Raw genomic sequence first — 21486 nt, 5'->3', positions numbered from 1 at the left:
GAAATATCCCTCAAATGCAGGAGAAATTAGGAATGAGAAAACAACAAATTTTGTTAGTCTTATAGTTTTTTTTTTTTTTTTTTTTAAACACTCCCTCTATGTGATGGGTGAAACTGATCTGCATGGTTCAAATTCAGTACCAAACAAGTATATGATGGCCCTGAGAGCACAAAGCACTGGAAATAAATAAATAAATAAATAAATAAATAAATAAATAAATACCAAACATTACCAAAATAATAGCTAAGGCACAGACAGGAAACTAATGGAGGACAAGGGAACAGACACAGATGACCTAACAAGTGAAAGAGGGAAAACCCACTGAATAAAAACACAAGAGAAGGAAAGACAACAAGAGACAGGTGAAACTAATCTACAGTCATATGTGCGGGAAAGAGACAAAGGCAGGAAGTAAAACATGACACATGAGAAGAAATTCTTTCAACATAAAACAGGAAATAATGTAAACCTACACAAGTATAGAAGCCTGATTGTCGTTCATAACCTGCCATGGTGCTGGTAATTTGTCAGCCTCAATAAAATTATTTCAGAATCGGGCTAAATCCATGTAATCTGATCCCGGCACAAGCACACTAATATATCAAAGAGCACAAATTTTGCAGAGAGTGGTCTTTTCACTCTAGTGAGCTAAAACATATTTGCAGTGACAGTGTGACATTTAGACTATTGTTATAATTTGCAAGATGTGTAATTTGATCATTTTTTTGAATAATTTAAAGAATATTCAGGAACCCCCCAAGCACACCAGTTAGGTTGAGATATGCTGCTGCAATTAGGCTGTGTTCAGTTGTGTTTGAATAGTTAGTTGAAACATTTTTTTTAGTTTGCAGGGATGGAGCTTGTAGGTTTGAGAAGCTTGGTCTTGTCAAGAGAAATTGAGCTTGGTGATGTCAACCAAATAAGCAGAGATTTGTGCCTCCACATTTGTGTCGGTGGTCTTACACCTTGTGCATGTTAAAGGGATAGAGGAGAGTGCTGAGCACAAAGCCTTGAAGGGCGCCAGTGTTGAGAGTCATGGTTGAGGATGTGGTGGTGTCGATCCACACAGCTGCCCATCAGGAAGTCCTGTATCCATGTTGAATCCGAGACCTCTGAGTTTGATGATTTCAATTCAATTCAATTAAATACTCTGCCAACAAACTTTTTTAAAAATGTTTTTAACTGCATAGCTCGAGATGTCTCTCTCTCTCCTAAACTGACTAATCTAGATGCTTCAGTAATAAGTAACTACAGGTCAATATCAAATCTTCCCTTCCTAGGAAAAATTATTGAAAGGGTTGTTTTTCAACGCATGCTTTCATGATGCAGAACAATCTTTTTAATGCATTTCAGTCTTGATTTCGACACCACAGCACTGAGACTGTACTTATCAAAGTTTTAAATGACATACATCTGAATGATGATGCTTCCAAAACCTCAGTCTTAGTATTATTAGATCTCAGTGCTGTCTTTAATACAGTTGATCATATACTTCTTGACAGACTGGAAAAGTAGGTGGGACTTACTGGCACTGTACTACAGTGGTTGAAATCCTATTTACAAGATAGAGACTACTTTGGGCTCTATTTTCGTCTCCGCCGCCGGCGCGGCGCAAAGTCAGGTCCGCTGCGCCGATGGGGCGTGGCGGCGCAGACTTTGGTATTTTCGTGAGCTGCGCCGCCGGCGCATCTCCACCTCCTTCTCATCTCAGTCCCACCCAGCAGCGCAACTCTGAAAGAGGGAGGGGAGAAACCGAAATGGTCGAAAATTCCAATGCGCCGCCTCATTATGCCGACACCTCCCCCCTACTGCGCCACTGCTGAAAACACCGTTAAAACCACGCTGCCGTCTTGTTGACGGTGTGATATATGGCGTCATCACGTTTTCAGTGGATAGCCGTTATTACCTAGCAGCCACACATCCAGAAGGGTGTCCCCCTGAAAGACTGTAGGGATGCTGGAATTCGCCGGATGAACGAGTCATGTGCCGACCCTGAGAAAATGGCATATACGTTTGTCACCAGGCAATTTGAGTCACAGATCATCAGACATCCCTGTTTCCCCTGAGTGACCATTACGCGTGCCGAACGCGCTTTCGATGTGGTCAGAGATACGGATCAAAATATATAAATTTAGTTCTGACTGTATGTGCTGACTCAGATAGTTGCATTGAATCGTCGCTGTTGCTAAATATTGATCGCAGTGTGCGTTCGATGACTGACCGAGCACTGCTGAAAACACCGTTAAATCACGCTGCCGTCTTATTGACGGTGTGATATATGGCGTCATCACGTTTTCAGTGGATAGCCGTTATCACCTAGCAGCCACACATCCAGAGAGGTGTCCCCCTGAAAGACTGTAGGGATGCTAGAATTCACCGGATGAACGAGTCACGTGCCGACCCAAGTGGCATACACGTTTGTCACCAGGCAATTTGAGTCACAGATCACCAGACATCCCTGTTTCACCTGTGTACATTCGGTCAGGTTGAGTGACCATTACGTGTGCTGAACGCGCTTTCGATGTGGTCAGATGAGATACTGATCAAAATATATAAATTTAGGTCTGACTGTATGTGCTGACTCAGATAGTTGCATTGAATTGCGGCTGTTGCTAATAATTGATCGCAGTGAAATTCCAGACACTGTGAAAACCTGCCTGTGAGGTGTTGGTGACGTGAGCGCACGACTCCACCGGGTTACAAAAATCCACTTGCGCCGCCAGCGCACAGAGTTGACCAGGTCTGAGGTGGTGAGCTTTCAGCGCACTTTTATGCCGACACCTCCCCCCTACTGCGCCGCAACGCCCATCCTGGCGCACCTCTGTACGCCTCGGTCTACCAAAATACCAAATGTGCCGTGCGCCTGCCTGCGCCGCTCGAAAATACCACTGCGCCTGCGGCGCACCTTGCCAAACAAAGTGAAGCAGCTTTCAGTTTCAGCTTACGCTCCTCACCTGTGGAACATTCTCCCTGCACACCTGAGATCTGCACCAACTGTCAGTTCATTTAAATCAGGGTTGAAAACATTAAATGCTAAATTCCATTTTTAATTTTCCTTTAAATGTATTTCATTTTTTTCATTTTTCTATTCTCTTCTAATTTCTTTCTTTCTTTCTTTGAAATGTATTTTCTAATTATGATTTTAATATATTTTTATGCGGGCTGCATGGTGGAACAGCAGGTAGTGCGCGTGCCTCACAGCAAGAAGGTTGCCGGTTCGATCCCCGGGTCAGGCGGGGCCTTTCTGTGTGAAGTTTGCATGTTCTTCCCATGCATGCATGGGTTCTCTCCGGGTACTCCGGCTTCCTCCCACAGACCAAAAACATGCTCATTAGGTTAATTGATGACTCTAAATTGTCCGTAGGTGTGAGTGTGAATGTTTGTTTGTCCTTGTATGTGGCCCTGCAATCGGCTGGCGACCGGTTCAGGGTGTACCCCGCCTCTCGCCCATTGTAGCTGGGATAGGCTCCAGCCCCCCGCAACCCCGAAAGGGATAGGCGGTATAGATAATGGATGGATGGATGGATATATTTTTATGCTTCTGTAAAAGCACTTTGAATTGCATGGTGTATGAATTGTGCTATACAAATAAATTTGCCTTTGCCTTTGCCTTTAAATTTAATTAACCCTACCCTAACCCTAACCCTAACCCTTATTTATATAGTGGCAAATCACAACAGAAGTCGTCTCAGGATACTTTCCATATAGAGCTAGTATAGACCACCACCTGGGGCAGTGACAGGTTGACAATGCCTGTGATGACACCCACAAGTTGATCGATGTACAGTATATCTTGAGAGCTCAGGTAGATGTGCCATCAGGTTGAGGTGCCTTCTGTGAATTATGCCTTTGAAGAACATGCACACATCTGCTCTGAATATTTGCCTTGTACCTCCTCGGCTGTTAAATTGCTCTTAAAGTACGCACTTTCAGTTCATCCAGGCGAGATGTAGACATTGGTGGTGGAGTGTTTCCAGAAGATACTGTGACTCATTAAAAAAAAAAATCATAATCATGTCTTTTTGTTGCACACTGCAACTGATGTTGATTCATTCATTTTAGGAATAGTGTTCATCTCTTTATACAAATTAAGACTTATTTGGTAGTCTGTGATTGTTCTGCAGAGAGAATATCTGGAGTTCCTATAGTTGTCCAAATTTGAGTTGTACATATCAGTCTGTTCTTTAAGTATGTAAGTAAGACTTCTCCATTAACCCAGGGCTTCTGATTTAGTAATATTTGCACAGCAGTCCGCAGTACAACATTATCGATTCATTTCCTAATGTAGTTAGTAGTAGGGTCCTTGCATGTGTCATTGTAGTTGTCCTGAAAGAACAGCAGTATGTACTATTAACAGTAATATTGTCCAGGTTTTCCTCTCTCCACTCAAGATGGGAAGTAGCACCTAAGATGTCTATGCTACTTGGGTCTTGCTATTATATTTTAACATTTCTGATGTATAGGTGGAAATTACAGTCTGCTGGTGGTGCTAAAGGGATACATCAGAGGTCAGCAAAAACATCTTGTTTTGAGCATTATAATCCACAACAAATTTCAACTTGCATGACTTTAATGATTATGCAGGCTTTGATCAAAATGTTTCAAAATGTTCGTCGTATAGACTAAAAAATCCATGTTATAAGCATTGCCATACCGGAGAAAACCTTGATATACATAGGATTATGAAAAAATACTGTTAAGATTATTGTTTTGTAATATATCTTTATTTCTTAAAACTGTTTGTAGGAAAATTCCTCACTTTGGTGCTGTTGGGTGCTAGTAGGATACCAAGAGTGGCACAGTGTTGGTTTGACTCAGAAATAGATAAAACACATACTGTGTGTGCACAATTTTTTTTCACTGGGATTGCTTTTCATTTCTCCAAATAAAACCCCTAGAATAATATAACTCAATACACCATAGTACCACAGTGTTGCATGATTATTGTGAAGACAAGATTATTTCATACAGCCTGAGAAATAATGCCCTGTTCAGAGACCCGATTGTGGATGTGGTAAAGCGTAGCCACTTTGTATTTGTATGCGTGTACTGCAGTTTCATATGCTGAGATGATTTGGGGTGTTCTTTTTCAAGGTCCAATAATTTCATTCTTAAGTATGAGTATGTGTGTGAGTGAGTGTATGTATGTGTATGCTGTGAGTTTAAGCTTAGGGTTCTGTGATTTGGGGAGTTTAAGCACTGTACTCAAGTACTGTAATGCTACTGTAATGCTGTTTGTTTTTTAGTCTTCCTAACACCTCCTTTCTTCTGTTTTCTCCTTCTCCAAAGATCGGAAGTTTATCATCGCCAATGCACAGGTGGAAAACTGCGCTATAATCTTCTGTAATGATGCCTTCTGTGAAATGTGTGGTTACACTCGGGCTGAGGTAATGCAGAGGCCCTGTACCTGTAGCTTCCTGTATGGACCTCACACCAAGAGACCAGCAGTGGCCCAGATGGCTAAAGCTCTGCTAGGAGCGGAAGAGAGGAAGGTGGAGATTTCCCTCTACACGAAAGATGGTATGAGTCTGTCAACTCTAATTTTCATAGATTCAGTCATCATTTGTATCAGTTATGGCAAGATTTTACTTGACAGCTTCATTTGTGAGGTTTGGCGATGTATCAACTCAAGTAGAATATTAACAGCAGCAGACCAGTCAAGTAGTGTAAATAATGTTAAGTGGAATTGTTTATTTCTCATGTGGTCATGTTCTTTATCCATCTGGACTCTGAATTTCCCTTAAAAGAGTACTCTCATAATATTGTCAGCCTCACCAGTTAAAAAAATTACAATCAGCAGAACTGGAAATATAATGTCCCTGAAATTTGTTTCAGACCCTGGTCCAAAGGGTCCAGGTCCATGGGGAAAATCCTGTGGAAGCAACTAAATACAACTTGACTGGCAACAGTTCATTGATAGATTTGGGTGTGTTATTCTGGCTATTGTATATAATAGTATATATAATTTTCAAACTTGTGGGCTTCAGCTGTGAGAGTAACATCTCTTAAGGACATTAATCAGATGCTTCACTTCACACAGCTCCCTCTGGAGACACTAAATGCCTCATAACTTCTTGACCTGTCCCGACACATTACAGCCAGCAAGATTGTGACTTCTTACTGGCACCACAGGGATCAGTAATGAGTGTGTGACTATGATTTACATAGTTGTCATAGTTTGTCCCTTGTTGAGGCACATAAGATTTTTTATTTGAAGCTTTTATGAGCCCATAGTAATCCTACTGCCTTTGAGTAAAGTAATTTCTTGTGTAATAAGTAATATTAATAATATTAATAAAATTATTTGTATGGTTGGGATTAAAACAAATATGAATTCACTATTCAAACATACAGCTAACAACACTACAACACTAACACCAGCAACACTAAAAGGTTCAAAGGGAAATCAAACACAAACAACACTAAATAGTCATAAGTAGGCTCTGTGACTGTGTACCAAGTCCAGCAGTATGGTTGTGTTCAGCTTGACATGAAAGGAGGCAGTAATGTTTTGGAGTCCAAACTAATTCCTGTTAAAGACAATACTTTGATGACACATTATTTTGTTGTTAGTTCAAAATGGATTGGTGACTGTTTATTTTCAGTGTGCACAGTAAATTAATAGACAACGACCTGAGGCAAAAAGTAAATTTGCAGATAGCAAAGTTCTGCAGGACTGTATAACTTCTGCCGTTTAACTTTCTCTGGTGCAGCAGAATATTGTGGACTCCCTATTATCATTTAATCTGCCATTTTAGCAGCTCCTCACCTTTAGAGTGCTTTTTTTTTTATTTTATCTGAATCAACAATTCACAGATATATTTTGCCTGAAGACAAGGAGGCCAGAGGGTTAAATGGCTTCAACAGACTGACAATATAGCAGTGCAGAATGATTACTGATTCAGAAGTGATGGAGGCAGCTGACACAGCACTTCTAGTTTCACTGTAAGTCAGGATTTTTGCTGACCATCATTAGGTCAGCAAAACTCATTCTTCAGAATCTCAAACTATACTGTATTTTCATAATGTTTACTGCATTGTGAAATTGTGGTCATAGAGCAATGTGGATTTTGCTGAATAACAAAATTTTCATATGCATTCATATTACCTGGTAGAGGAAAATGAAAACATTGAGGAGATATATACCCTTTAAAGTTTTTTGTTTCTGTTTTTTTGTGGTTATCAGACACAAGTGGTTAAAAAAAAAAAAAAAAAAATTAGCTTTTGAAATCTGAAGAATGAGAAAGTTTATGCTTGAAAAATAAGAATATGAGAATAAGATCTTCAACTGTTAACTTTAGTTCACTCCAGTTTCTTGACCCATACTATAAATCCAGTATGTGATCAGATACAATTGGTTGATGTTATCAGCCTGGCAGATGTATTGGTCAGGCTCTATTCTACATTTTGTTATCTCAGATTACCAACCAAACCTAATATTACACTGGACAAAACTATAAACTAGCGCTGTCAATCGATTAAAATATTTAATTGCGATTAATCACATAAATGTCATAGTTAACTCGCGATTAATCGCAAATTAATTGCACATTTTTATCTATTCTAAATGTCCCATTATTATCATTTTAATACTGTTATCAACATGGAAAAGTGGATAGGCTTGCTTTGTGCAAATGTTTTTTAATGAAAACAATGTGTAGTGTTATATTTCACACTAACATCCTCATTTTGAGCAGTCATTCACATTTGAATAATCAAATCTCACATTTTAAGACTGTCAATGAAAAGATGACAAAAAAATAAGTACTTGTTTACAAAAAAGCCCCTTCAACAACCCTTTCTAAGGGATCAAAACAGGGTGATACAACATAAAGTTACAAAGTGCACATCATTGTAAACTAGGATTCAGCCTATAGTGCAGTTAAACCATGGCTTAAACTTTCCTTTCTTAAGTTTCCTCTGAACATACAAGCAGTTAGACTAAGATGCTCTTCTATTTATTCACCAGAGGCTTATCAACACAGCCTCTTATTTCTCTCCAGAAACAATGAACATTACTTGGCTATGACTGCTGTAAGCTTGTTCTTAGTTGCGGTATCCATATGCCTCTGTCCAAACTTTGGTCTTGTCAGTCGACCCATCTGGCAACTTTTTGAAACTAAACTTTCTATTCAGAATCTTGTTCGCATCCATTTCAGCATTTCGCGCTTGACATCCGCCTACACCTTCACAGCTAGCGAGCAGGCAAGACCAAAACATGCGTGGGGCGAGTCTATTGTTTTGTTTCCAGTTTACAATCAGATCCTGTAGTTTTTGTAATGTTACTAGCAGTGGCCACAGCTTATAAAAAACTACAAGTTCACTAGAACGTTAATTGCACGATAAAAAAAATGACGCCGTTAAAATTGATTTGCGCCTTAATAACGCAATATTTTTTGACAGCACTACTATAAACGCAACACTTTTGTTTTTGCTCCCATTTTTCATGAGCTGAACTCAAAGATCTAAAACATTTTCTATACACATAAGATCCATTTCTCTCAAATATTGTTCACAAATCTGTCCAAATCTGTGCGAGTGAGCACTTCTCCTTTGCCGAGATAATCCATCCCACCTCACAGGTGTGGCATATCAAGATGCTGAGTAGACAGCATGATTATTGCACAGGTCCACAATAAAAGGCCACTCTAAAATGTTCAGTTTTATCACATAGCACAATGCCACAGATGTCACAAGTTTTGATGGAGCATGCAATTGGCATGCTGACTGCAGGAATGTCCATCGGAGCTGTTGCCTGTGAATTGTTCATTTCTCTACCATTAGCCGTCTCCAATGGCGTTTCAGACAATTTGGCAGTACATCCAACCGGCCTCACAACCGCAGACCACGTGGAACCACACCAGCCCAGGACCTCCACATCCAGCATTATCACCTCCAAGATTATCTGAAACCAGCCACCCAGACAGCTGCTGCAACAATCAGTTTGCATAACCAAACAATTTCTGCACGAACTGTCAGAAACCGTCTCAGGGAAGCTCATCTGCATGCTTGTCGTCGTCATCAGGGTCTTGATCTGACTGCAGTTCATCGTCATATCCGACTTGAGTGGGTAAATACTCACATTCGATGGCATCTGGCATGTTGGAGAGGTGTTCTCTTCACGGATGAATCCCAGTTTTCACTGTTCAGGGCAGATGGCAGTCGTGTGGGTGAGCGGTTTGCTGATGTCAACGTTGTAGATCAAGTGGCCCATGGTGGCGGTGGGGTTATGGTATGGGCAGGCATATGTTATGGACAACGAACACAGGTGCATTTTATTGATGGCATTTTGAAAGCACAGAGATACCGTGACAAGATCCTGAGGCCCATTGTTGTGCCATTCATCCACAACCACCACCTCATGTTGCAGCATGATAATGCACAGGCCCATGTTGCAAGGATCTGTACACAATTCCTGGAAGCTGAAAACATCCCAGTTCTTGCATGGCCAGCATACTCACCGGACATGTCACCCATTTAGCATGTTTGGGATGCTCTGGATCAGCATATACGACAGCGTGTTCCAGTTCCTGCCAATATCCAGGCACTTCGTACAGCCATTGAAGAGGAGTGGACCAACATTCCACAGACCACAATCAACAACCTGATCAACTCTATGCGAAGGAGATGTGTTGCACTGTATGAGGCAAATGGTGGTCACACCAGATACTGACTCGTTTTCTGACCATGGCACAGTGCCACAGAGTACTGTGGTGATCCTGGCATGGTAGTCCACCGTCTTTAGAACCGGCATGCACATCCGTTATCACTCTGTAGGATAGCAATGTTTTGATCCATGCTCAGTGATGCCACAGCCTTCCTTTCCTGGGAACACTTATGAAACATTGAGGCAAGCCCTAACCATTGGATACAAGCATAAAGGCCATATAATGTGTACAACAGCTGCAGAAGGAGAAAATCATCAGCTCGCATGGATATCAGCATGCCTCACCAATATCTCAGCATGGATGAAGGAGTGACACCTTCAGTTTAACCTGTCAAAGACTGAGCTCAGTCCCTCTACACAGCAACAGATCAGTATCCAGCTTGACTCCTTGAATCTGCCAGAAACTTGGGTGTCATGATTGATTACCAACTAACTTTTAAGAGCATGTGGCCTCTGTTGCTCAGTCATGCCGATTTGCCCTGTACAACATCAGTAAGATCAGACACTACCTGTCTGAGCATGCAACACAACTCTTAGTACAAGTGCTGGTACTATCACACCTCAGCTATTGTAGTTCCTTACTGGCAAGGTTGCTACCTGCATCACCCCTCGTTGCTTGCCTACAAAATTGCCACCAAAACCGCTCTGACCTACCTCCCTCATTCAGGTTTATGCTCCCTCCCTCTCACTACACTCTGCCCAGGAACAGCGCCTGCTGTTGCCAGCTCAAAAAGGCCCTAAGTCTCTATCCAGACTCTTTCTTTGGTGCTACCCAAGTGGTGGAACGAGTTAGCAAACTCCATTTGTTCTGCAGAGTCCTTCTCGATCTTTAGAAGAAAGACTAAAGACCAAGCTCTTTACTTTCACCTTCTTTCTTAAAAAAAAACAAACAAACAAAAAAACCTCTCTATTCACTCTATGCTTTACTTCGTAGCACTGTCTTGTAGCACCTATATCCAGTTGGACCAGAAGCCGTAAGGACACTTACTCTTGTTCTCTCCTGTCTAGAACCTTGCTTGTGATGTATGAAAATCTCATATGTACGTCGCTGCCAAATGACAAATTGAAATTTAATGGTACAGACCAAGCTCTTTTATCTACAAAGAAACCAACAATTCCCCCATGAGCAAGCACTTGGCGACAGTGGCGAGGAAAAACTTCCTTTTAACAGGCAGAAACCTCGAGCAGAACCAGACTCTGGGTGGGCGGCCATCTGCCTCGACCGGTTGGGTGAGAGAGGAAGAGCAAGAGAGGGAGAGTGAGACAGACAGAGAGAAAGACAGACAGACAGACAGAAATGCAGTCAGAGAGAGAGAGGGAGAGAGAGAGACAGAGAGACAGACATGCAATCACAGTAACAGTGACAGTGGATGCAATAATAGCAGTAGCAGTATTTGTTTTTATGTTTAACAGTCTGGGCAAATTGCCCTTTAAAAACTAATATAAATATAAACCAAACCCAATTAAGAGATTTAAAGTAATTAAAAGCAATTAAAACCCGACAACGCCACCTAGAGGTTAGCAGAGCTCTAGGACTCTAAAAGGTTCACAGGTTCTTTAAAAATCAGGGGTGAGCAGAGTTAAAAGCAAGTGAAGGGATGGTTATCTAATTTATTAAAACAAAAGTCACAATAATGTACATAAAATAGATGATGCCAAACAGGTCCATTAAACCCAACAGTACCCCTCGTCCTCTTACCGCCGAGTCCTCTGACGGAGCCGCTTCCCACGCGCCACGCCAGCGACCATGCGTCTCCAGCGGCCGATTCCTTCCTGCTCCGGGAACAGCCTCCGACCGAGCCTCTGCTACTCCGGTCGTCAATCTTCCCGGGCGGTAGTCAATCTACTGGCCCAGGCTGGAGTGTTCTCACCGGACGGGTACAGGCTGCTGCGCTTCGGGCACCGGTGTGTCTGTCGTCTGGGCTATATGCTCTGCCGGTTCGCTGTCCTCCAAGCTGGCTGCGTGTGGCCACCCTGTCCTCCAAGCTGGCTGCGTGTCGCCGCGCTGTGCTCCTCCTCTGCTGGCTGCTTCTACTTTTCTTCTCGTCCTGTCTAATACGCCGCACCTGTTGCTCATCTGCTGATTGCTGCCCCGGGGCTTGATCAGTATGCTGCGTTCACGGGCAATAGGAAACATTGCATGCGAGGGTAGCCACTGCACACATTAAAAACACGACCCACTAAAAACATGCATTTTCCAAACACTGCAAATTAAAACACAGTAAGTTAAATAAAAACATGCAGCACAATATTAAACATGCATATAAAATCCCCACCAACTCCAGCCTTGTCACATATGCAATCCAGTGCAGTGAAGAATGCATTGACTTACCTATAGACAAAACTAAACAATCATTATATACACATGGTTCATCACAGGAAGGTCAACTCCTCAGATCAAGACTAAGCAGTTTACCTACCTACCTACCTTACCTACCTACAGTAACTTTTGTTTTTCTTTTTATGTCAAACTTGTGGTAATTTCTCAGTGGGGCGATTGCTGTCTTAGTGGGGTGAAAATTTAGATGACATAAAAAGCAAAAAGGCCCAAATGAGACAGAGGTGTGTCATCAGAAAGTAATTTTTGCTGATATCTGGCAAATTGTATATCACAAAATACTGTTCTATGTGATTAGGCTAATGGGATCGATGAGTTTTCTTTCTGCTACACACATACAGACAAAACCTTCCCGGGTCATTATGTTAATAGTTCATTATTGTGTCTCCTTGGTTTACTTCGTTCACCTTCCTGTGCTCTCTCTCTCACTCACACTCACTCACACACACACACACACACACACACACACACACACACACACACAACTGTTATAAAGACTGTGTGAAGATATTAAAGGGCTTCAGACTTTGTCAATGGAGTGGTAACAGGCTTTATGTTATGATATACAGGCTCACACACATTCAAAAGACACTAAATTGCATACAACAGAGAGTGAATTATAGGGAGATTAAAGGGGATCTTCACAGCTTCCTCCCCTTAATTAGACTGCTGAGGTCACCATGGACAGATGAAGGGATCTCCTCACAAACTGGTTAAAGATGAGCAACTAAGACTGAAATCTGTTGCATGCTTAAATCATCATTCTAAACCTGTGTAGCAATCACAGTGCTGCAGCTGCTCTCTGACCTTTCCCCACTAAGTTGTTCTGAATCAAAGGAGGCTTTTTTTTTTCTTATTTTCTTCTTCTTCTGTATGAAGTGTTTTTGTTGCATCAGTGCATTTAAGATGTTAGATTAACTTTTGTGCAGAACTGCACATTGGTAAAGAGTACTGTTGAACAGTTTTGTGTTTCCACTTCCCACTCACTTTGCTGTAGTGCTGTACAGGTGTTCTTCAGGACAATGTGGCATCACTGTTGGGCATACATTTGAACACACCTTTGGCTGTGGCCAGAGGTGAACAGAGATCTAGTTGTGTGCACATCCCATGCCCTTCTTAGGCCAGTTGCAGCACTACAGATTCAGTGAAGGAAAAAAGAAGTGTGCACACAATGGATTACAACTTCCACAAAGAGTTTAATGAAACTGAAAAAATTCAACACAGGAGACGGAGACAGGGGACACAGGTGCCATTTTTGTACCACTGTAAAGTCTTACCCTGCTTACATCAAATACATATTTGCAAGTTATTGAGCAGCATTATGGCACACACCCAGATTTTGGCATTTTGTGAACCGCTCTACCAGGTCCTTAAATCCAAAAAGTATTTCCTTTTCTTTAACCTATGCCAGGAATAGAATACTATTGCTAATCATGACCCATGATGTCAGCCACACAGCCATAGAGAGCACAATTCATGCATAAATGCCACACAAACTGTTAAACATAAAAACAAATAATGTGTGATACAACAATAAAAACAAATAAAATAACATAAAGTATAAAATTAAAACAACTGGATAAGACAAAATAAAATAGCATTAGGTAAAAAAGACAAGACACTTGAGGAGAAAGCGATGCTAAAAAGATGTGTCTGAAGATTTTGTTTATAGGTTTCAACTGATTCAGAACCCCCAAGACCTTTTAAGGAGGCTGTTCCAGAGTTTTGGGGTGTAATTAAGAAAGTCTGCCTCTCTGTTCCTTTTAGCTCTGGCCTCAACAGGTCAACAGGTTTGAGACAGAGGATCTAAGCAGCCTAAGAGGCACATATGTCTTAACCATGTCAGTCAGACAAGGTTAAGGATTGATTGATTGATTGATTGATTGATTGATTGATTGATTGATTGATTGATTGATTGATTGATTGATTGATTGATTGATAGGATTTGAAAATGAATTATGTGACAGACAGGTAACCAATGGAAGGATTTTAAATTTTTCCATGCCTGCCTGGATACAGTATGCAGTTTTGGGGCATTCCTTGAAATGACTGATGCTGATCCACCCACCCCAACCTCCTCCTTTCAAGGTTTTGTGTCTCTATAACAACACTGCAACAACATTTGCTCTCTTTTTTTAAAGTTTAATTTTTGTTGGAGCAGCCTTTAACAGCCTTTATCAACTTTAAATAGTTTTGCTGGTGAAAAGGAAATTTAGCATTTTCATGACTCTATTTCAAGGCATATATAATTGAAAAGTACCACACACCAATATTTGTGTTAAGTAAGGTGCTGATGACTGGATTTTAGATAAGAAAAATAGTGTTGCATGCTCTTGCTCCATATTATCCATTCATTAGGATGATGTTTCAGGCCCTCAGCAATCATTACAATTACAATTAGTCATTTGGCAGACGCTTTTATCCAAAGCGACGTACATATGAGTTCACACAGCATGGCACAGCATCAGGGACAGTTTTTTTGGGGTTCAGTATCTTGATACTGGATACTGGCTACAGGATACTTCAGCATGTGGACTGCCAAGGCCAGGGATCGAACCACCAACCTCCTGATTGGTGGACGACCGCTCTACCTCCTGATCCAAAATGTCATCCAACTGAAATGCATATGGAGCCAGAGCGTACTACACTTTTTTCCTACTCTATATTTCAATTCTACAGGATCCCCGGACATATTTCTTAGCATAAACTGTACAGAAAAGATAACATTCTTTTCATACATTTTGGTGTTATTGTCCAGGTATGCAAGTGAGATGATGGTGGTTTATGGTGGTTTTATTCATATCCACTTCCATCACATTAATTCAGTTATTGTACAAATAAGCCTGTTCCTGAGGTTGCACAACAAACAAGGTGAAAATGTGTGTGTGTGTGTGTGTGTGTGTGTGTGTGTGTGTGTGTGTGTGTGTGTGTGTGTGTGTGTGTGTGTGTGTGTGTGTGGAAGTCATTGTGAAGGACGTTGGCAGTCTTTAGGGACAATGTGAGAAATAGGATCATAGTTTTCATTAGGGCTTAAGTACCATGTCAGCCAAAAGAAATTATAAAATAATGGATTAGAGATTAATGGAGAGAGCCAAAAGATTATCCAGCTTTCACAAACAAATACACACGTGCGTGCACACACACACACACACACACACACACACACACACACACACACACACACACACACACACACACACACACACACACACACACACATTCACATTTTCATGCACAGTCAGTCAGTATCTCTCACACTACGCTCTTCCTTCTTATTGTTCTACCATATTCTCTCCAGTTTCATTCTTCCCTCTCTGCATTTCTGCATTTTCATAGGGAAAATGTCATGTATCAGATTTCAAATATGCATTTTTTCACACTTATTTAGATATGAAAAAATGAAAAATGCCATCATGGTAAAACTTATAAAGTAGCAAGTAATTCATTATGCCATAGAAAATAGACATGACATGATCTCCATATTTCAGAGTACAGACCATGGGCTCTATTTTCGACTCCGCCTGCGGCGCAGTGGTATTTTCGAGCGGCGCAGGCAGGCGCACGGCGCATTTGGTATTTTGGTAGACCGAGGCTTACAGAGGTGCGCCAGGATGGGCGTTGCGGCGCAGTAGGGGGGAGGTGTCAGCATAATGAGCCGGCGCATTGGAATTTTCGACTATTTCGGTCTGCGCCGGCGGCGTAAAAGTGCGCTGAAAGCTCGCCACCTCAGACCTGGTGAATTCTGTGCGCCGGCGGCGCAAGTGGATTTTTGTAAACCGGCGGAGTCGTGCGCTCACGTTACCAATACCTCACAGTCAGGTTTCCACAGTGTCTGGCATTTCACTGCGATCAATTATTAGCAACAGCCGTGATTCAATGCAACTATCTGAGTCAGCACATACAGTCAGACCTAAATTTATATATTTTGATCCGTATCTCATCTGGCCATAATGGTCACTCAACCTGACTGAATGTACACAGGTGAAACAGGGATGTCTGGTGATCTGTGACTCAAATTGCCTGGTGACGAATGTGTATGCCACTTTCCCCGGGTCGGCACATGACTCGTTCATCCGACGAATTCTAGCATCCCTACAGTCTTTCAGGGGGACACCCCTCTGGATGGGTGGCTGCTAGGTAATAACGGCTATCCACTGAAAACGTGATGACGCCATATATCACACCGTCAACAAGACGGCAGCGTGATTTAACGGTGTTTTCAGCAGTGCTCGGTCAGTCATCGAACGCACACTGCGATCAATAATTAGCAACAGCGACGATTCAATGTAACTGTCTGAGTCAGCACATACAAGCGCGTTCGGCACGCGTAATGGTCACTCACCCTGACCGAATGTACACAGGTGAAACAGGGATGCGAACTAATCGGTTAACGCCGCTGTGCCAACAGAAACAGCCGTGACATCCTACAGAGCATATATACTGCATCTATCTCAGAGCACTCAAGAGACAGAGAGAGACAGACACATGAAAAAACGTAAGTGATGATCGTTGTCCGCTATTACCCACGTCATTTCATTCCAAATACAAATGTAATCATTGTAATTGTAGTGGCAATCTAGCTACAAAAAAAAGGCCACTTGAGGGAATCTGAAGTTATTTTCAACTCATGGTGGTGTGCAAAAATAAGGTTCTCCTGGATATGAGTTTTATACTTTATTCACTTTCAATTCTTTAAAACCAACAAACAAGACTCCTACAAAAAAGCCAGATGCTAAAGATTTAAAACTGAGCTCCTACAAAAAACAAAAACACTAAAATGTGATACAAAACCCATTCAGCCCTCACACACACAGACACGGTTGAAAAACTGTGTGGCTTCCTGATCCTGATTCCCTCTGCTGATTGTGTGTCTCTCCTCTCACCTTAGTGCGCCTAATCAACCACCCATGCCCACAGGTATGCAGGTAACCCCTAGCAACCATAGTGCCTCACCAAAGACACACCCACATTCAGTCACCCACACAAACTCAAATTGGCTACAACACACCGGCCCCTAATTGTTACTGTATAATAACATAACAATTCAACACAATAGAATTGCTGGAGCCAATTACAATGCCCAATCAATCAATAATGTTCACATGTCCACAGTCCAACTTGATGCCAATAAGAGTCTTTACAAGAGTTTTCAGTCAGCTTCCAGCAGCAGACAGATCTTCGTAATCGGTCGCTCTAATACGTTGTATTTGGTTTGAACTTTGACAGACCGCACGAGTCCTCGTGAGTCAGGAAAGGTCTGCAGTACCCTCCCTAACAGCCAGGATCCACAAGGAGCAGTAGAATCCACCACGAGAACAATATCTCCTGCAACAAAGCTTCTCTTGTCCTTTATCCACTGTTGTCGCTCCTGTAGTAGAGGTAGGTACTCCCGAATCCACCTGTGCCAGAAGAGATCTGCAAGGAATTGAATTTGCTTCCATCGTCGTCTGGTGTAAAGATCACTTTTCTCAAAAAGGCCAGGTGGTAGAGCGGGTTTGCCTTTCAATAAGAGGATATGGTTTGGAGTCAAGGGTTCCAAATCATTAGGATCATCCGAGACCTTTGTAAGGGGACGGTCATTTAATATGGCTTCCACCTCGCACAGAAGAGTTTGCAATCCCTCATCGTCCGTGTGTTGTTGCTGAAGTACAGAGTTCAATACCTTTCGGACCATACGGATAATTCTTTCCCATGCTCCCCCATGATGGGACGCACCAGGAGTATTGAAGCTCCATTTCACTCCAGACTGAAGTAATGCACTTTGAATTTTATTGTGGTTCAGTGCGGACAGAGCTTCTTTCAACTCACGTTCTGCCCCAACAAAGTTGGTTCCATTATCTGACCTGAAATGTGATACTTGGCCTCTTCTGGAAATGAATCTGCGCAGTGCATTGATGCAAGAACTGGTATCCAAAGAATATGCCATCTCCAAATGCACAGCCCTACTGGCCATACAAGTGAATATGACTCCATAGCGTTTAACGAGGCTGCGGCCTGCCTTCACCTCAAAAGGGCCAAAATAATCAACACCCACATTGGTGAACGGTGGGAGGTCAGGTTGAAGTCTCTCTTTTGGCAAATCTGCCATTTTCTGTTCGCCCAACTTTCCCCTATAGCGTCTGCAAATAACACAAGAAGAGAGAAGCCTTCTGGCAGCAGCATTTGCATTAATGATCCAGTAACGTTGGCGGAGTCTGGAAAGCAGGTGATTTCTTCCGCAATGTCCCAACTGCTCATGAATGTGGCATAAGATGAGAGTGGAGATGTGCTGATCTTTAGCTAGAATGACTGGATGTTTCATGTCATCTGGCATAGCTGCTTTGCTGAGCCGCCCTCCCACTCTCAAAAGCCCACTTTCAAGCACTGGGTCAAGTTTGTAAATGTGACTGCTTTTCCTTACTCCAGATGTTCCACCTTTCAGTGCAGCTATTTCATCACTGAACCTTTCCAGTTGGCAATACTGAATGATAGCACTCGCAGCTGTAGAAGTATCTTCAAAAGACAAAGTTTGACCACCCAGTGTGGCTTTGAATGCTCTCATCTCCTTTTCAACTTTGTTCTTTTGTTGAATAATGTCAAGCCCATTGCTTGACACTGAAGCTTCTATTTCCTTCCTCTTCTGATTCAACAACTGCAACACCTTTCTCAGCTGGAGAAACCACGCTACTGAAGTCTTTAACCTTCTCCATGAAGAGAAGTAGTTTATTAGCTGAGTTGTTGCATTTGGTGCATCTTTAATAATGACAGTGTTTACTATGGCTTCACCTTTGACCTCTGGGTCATCACTGCTGATAGAGGTGCACTTTACAATGTTAGTGGGCCATTGGCTTTCATTCTTGAAGAGAAACTCTGGGCCATAGATCCACCTGCTGGATATAAGAAGATATTCAACCTTGACCCTACGAGAAGCCTCGTCAGCTGGATTCTGCTTGGTGTCCACATACCTCCACTGTGAGATGACAGTAGCTTCTCTTATGGCAGAAACCCTATTTGCCACGAAGGTGTGAAAACGCTTTGTTTCACTCCCAATGTACTTTAACACAGTTGTACTGTCTGTCCAGAAGATAGAACTTTCCAGGCTTAACTGCAGCTCCGCTTTCAGCATCCTGTCGACCCTCACTGCAAGCACAGCAGCTGTTAATTCCATCCTAGGAATTGTCATCTTTTTTACTGGAGCGACTCGTGCCTTTCCCAGTATGAAAGCCAGGTGAACCTGGTTCTCTTCATTCAGCAGACGAACGTAAGAGACTGTGCCATACCCGTCCTCGCTGGCATCAGAGAAATGGTGTAATTGGGCACTTACGAGCTGTCCGAAATCTTTGGGCTTGATGCATCTTGGCACGTTGAATGTGCTGAGCCTTTGTAGATCTTCTAGCCACCTGACCCACTGCTGCTGGTAGCTTTGAGGGATGTGCTCGTCCCAACTGTAGCTCAGCCTGCAAAGGTTTTGCAGCATCAATCTGGCAGTTAAAGTAAAGGGGGCCAAAAATCCAATGGGATCATACACTGAACTTACAATAGACAAAATACCTCGTCTCGTGCATGGTCTTCCTTGTGCTGCCATCTTGAACCTGAAGGTGTCGGTTTCTGCGCACCACTGCAACACCAGTGTTCTCTCAACAGGAAGATTGTCTCTGTCAAAGTCCAGTTCTTTTAGTTCCTTGGCCCACTTTTCCACTTTAATGGATTCCAGCACTGACCTATTATTGCTGGTCCATTTAACCAGCTGAAAGCCTCCCAAACAACATACAGCTGTCAGGTCTCTCACCAATGTTGTGGCTTCAGCTTCTGAAGGTAAAGACTTCAAGCAGTCATCCACATAAAAATTGTGCTTGATGGTATCAATGACATGTGCTGGAAATGCTGCCTTGTTGTCCTCAGCGGCCTTTCTTAAAGCAAAACTAGCACAGCTGGGTGATGATATTGCGCCAAACAGATGAACTGTCATTCTGTACTCAGTGAGATGTTGTGTCAGATCGCCATTCGGCCACCAGAGGAAGCGGAGGAAATCTTTGTCCTGTTTTGCAACGTTGACTTGGTGATACATTGCCTGTATATCTGCCATCACTGCAATAGGTTCTTGACGAAACCTTGTGAGCACTCCAAGCAGAGAATTTGTCAAGTCTGGTCCTTGCAGTAACTGACTGTTGAGTGAGGTGCCTTTAAAACTTGCACCACAATCGAACACCACTCTCAGGGTTCCCTTTTTTGGATGGTGCACACCATGGTGTGGGATGTACCAAACCTTGCCTGCTTTCCCTTCCAGCTGGTGTTCTGGCACCCTCTCTGCGTAACCTTTATTTATGACATCACTGAGAAACTGAGTGTATTCTTCTTTAAATGTGACATCTTTCTCCAATTTCTTTTTCAGACAGCGAACCCTCTGCTCAGCGACGTGACGGTTATTGGGCATAACAACATCATCATTTCTGAAGGGTAATCTCAAGCAATAATGCCCATTGTTAAGTTCGGCCGAGCTGTTCATAATGTCCATGAATTTTAGATCTTCTCTGGACATTTCTGGCTTTTCATCTGTTGATTTTTCATTGAAATCATGGTTGTGTTGCTTCACCAACAGTTCCTCTATGTGAGCAATGGATATTCGGTTGGCAGTAATGGTGTGACAGCTGCTGTCAGTTTCACCGCCTCCTCTCAGTGGTCCATTGATAACCCAGCCCAATAGGGTTCTGATGACATATGGTCCTTCACCATTACTATTTATCACCTCCCATGGCTCCATTACCTTTGGAACATTGGTTCCGATTAACAGTTCCACATCAGCATCAATGGTTGGAATTTTGACAGAGTCTAGGTGAGACCAGACACTCAGTTCTTCCTGCCGTGGAATGTTATCGCGGGTCACAGGCATCTTGCACTGTGTGTACACATCAGGTAATTCAAAGTAGGTGTTACTGTTGAGTGCAGCTATCTCCAGTCCTGAGATGATGTGACTATTGACAAACCTTTTTTGGTTCATTGTTTTCAATAGAAATTTGGCACTTCTTCCTCTAACCTTTAGCTCCCTCATTAGTCGCTCGGAGCAGAAAGTGGCTGTGCTGCCGGGATCTAAAAATGCATACGTGGTCAGTATCTTGCTGTTGGCCTTGATCTGTACAGGTACAATTGCCAAGACACAATCCTCTGCTCCGGCCCCTATATGGCCACATGTCTTAGGAGAAACTACATGACTGTTCTCTATTGTTTGCTGCTGTGCGTCCTCTGATTTGATCTCTTTCTTTGAATGAATGTGGAGGATGGTAGGATGCTTCAGGCTACACAATTTGCAAGACAGACGCCTATGACAGTCTTTGCTCATGTGTCCAACAGTTAAACACCCAAAACAAACACCTTTCTGTCTTAAGAGGTTAATTTTCTCTCGGTGTGGCTTCTTCTCCATTATGGGACACAACTCCAATTTGTGACCCTCTTCACACAGCAGACAAGACACTTTTATTGATTCATCAGGTAAGTTTTTTTTCTT

At 42.4% G+C, this 21486-nt stretch overlaps 1 protein-coding gene across 1 annotated transcript in view; it reads left to right on the top strand.

The window, feature by feature from the left end:
* LOC139339450 (voltage-gated inwardly rectifying potassium channel KCNH6-like) overlaps positions 1 to 21486 on the top strand; it is a 70144-nt gene that overhangs the window by 2282 nt on the left and 46376 nt on the right. Inside the window, exon 2 of the mRNA XM_070975073.1 lies at positions 5290 to 5520. Within this exon, the coding sequence (XP_070831174.1) occupies positions 5290 to 5520 (231 nt within the window). The remainder of the gene's footprint in view (positions 1 to 5289; positions 5521 to 21486) is intronic.

This window comes from Chaetodon trifascialis, chromosome 11, assembly GCF_039877785.1.
Source record: "Chaetodon trifascialis isolate fChaTrf1 chromosome 11, fChaTrf1.hap1, whole genome shotgun sequence".
Classification (NCBI taxonomy): domain Eukaryota; kingdom Metazoa; phylum Chordata; class Actinopteri; order Chaetodontiformes; family Chaetodontidae; genus Chaetodon; species Chaetodon trifascialis.
The sequence above is the reverse complement of the archived record's forward strand: the minus strand, read 5'-3'. Positions and strand labels throughout refer to the sequence as shown.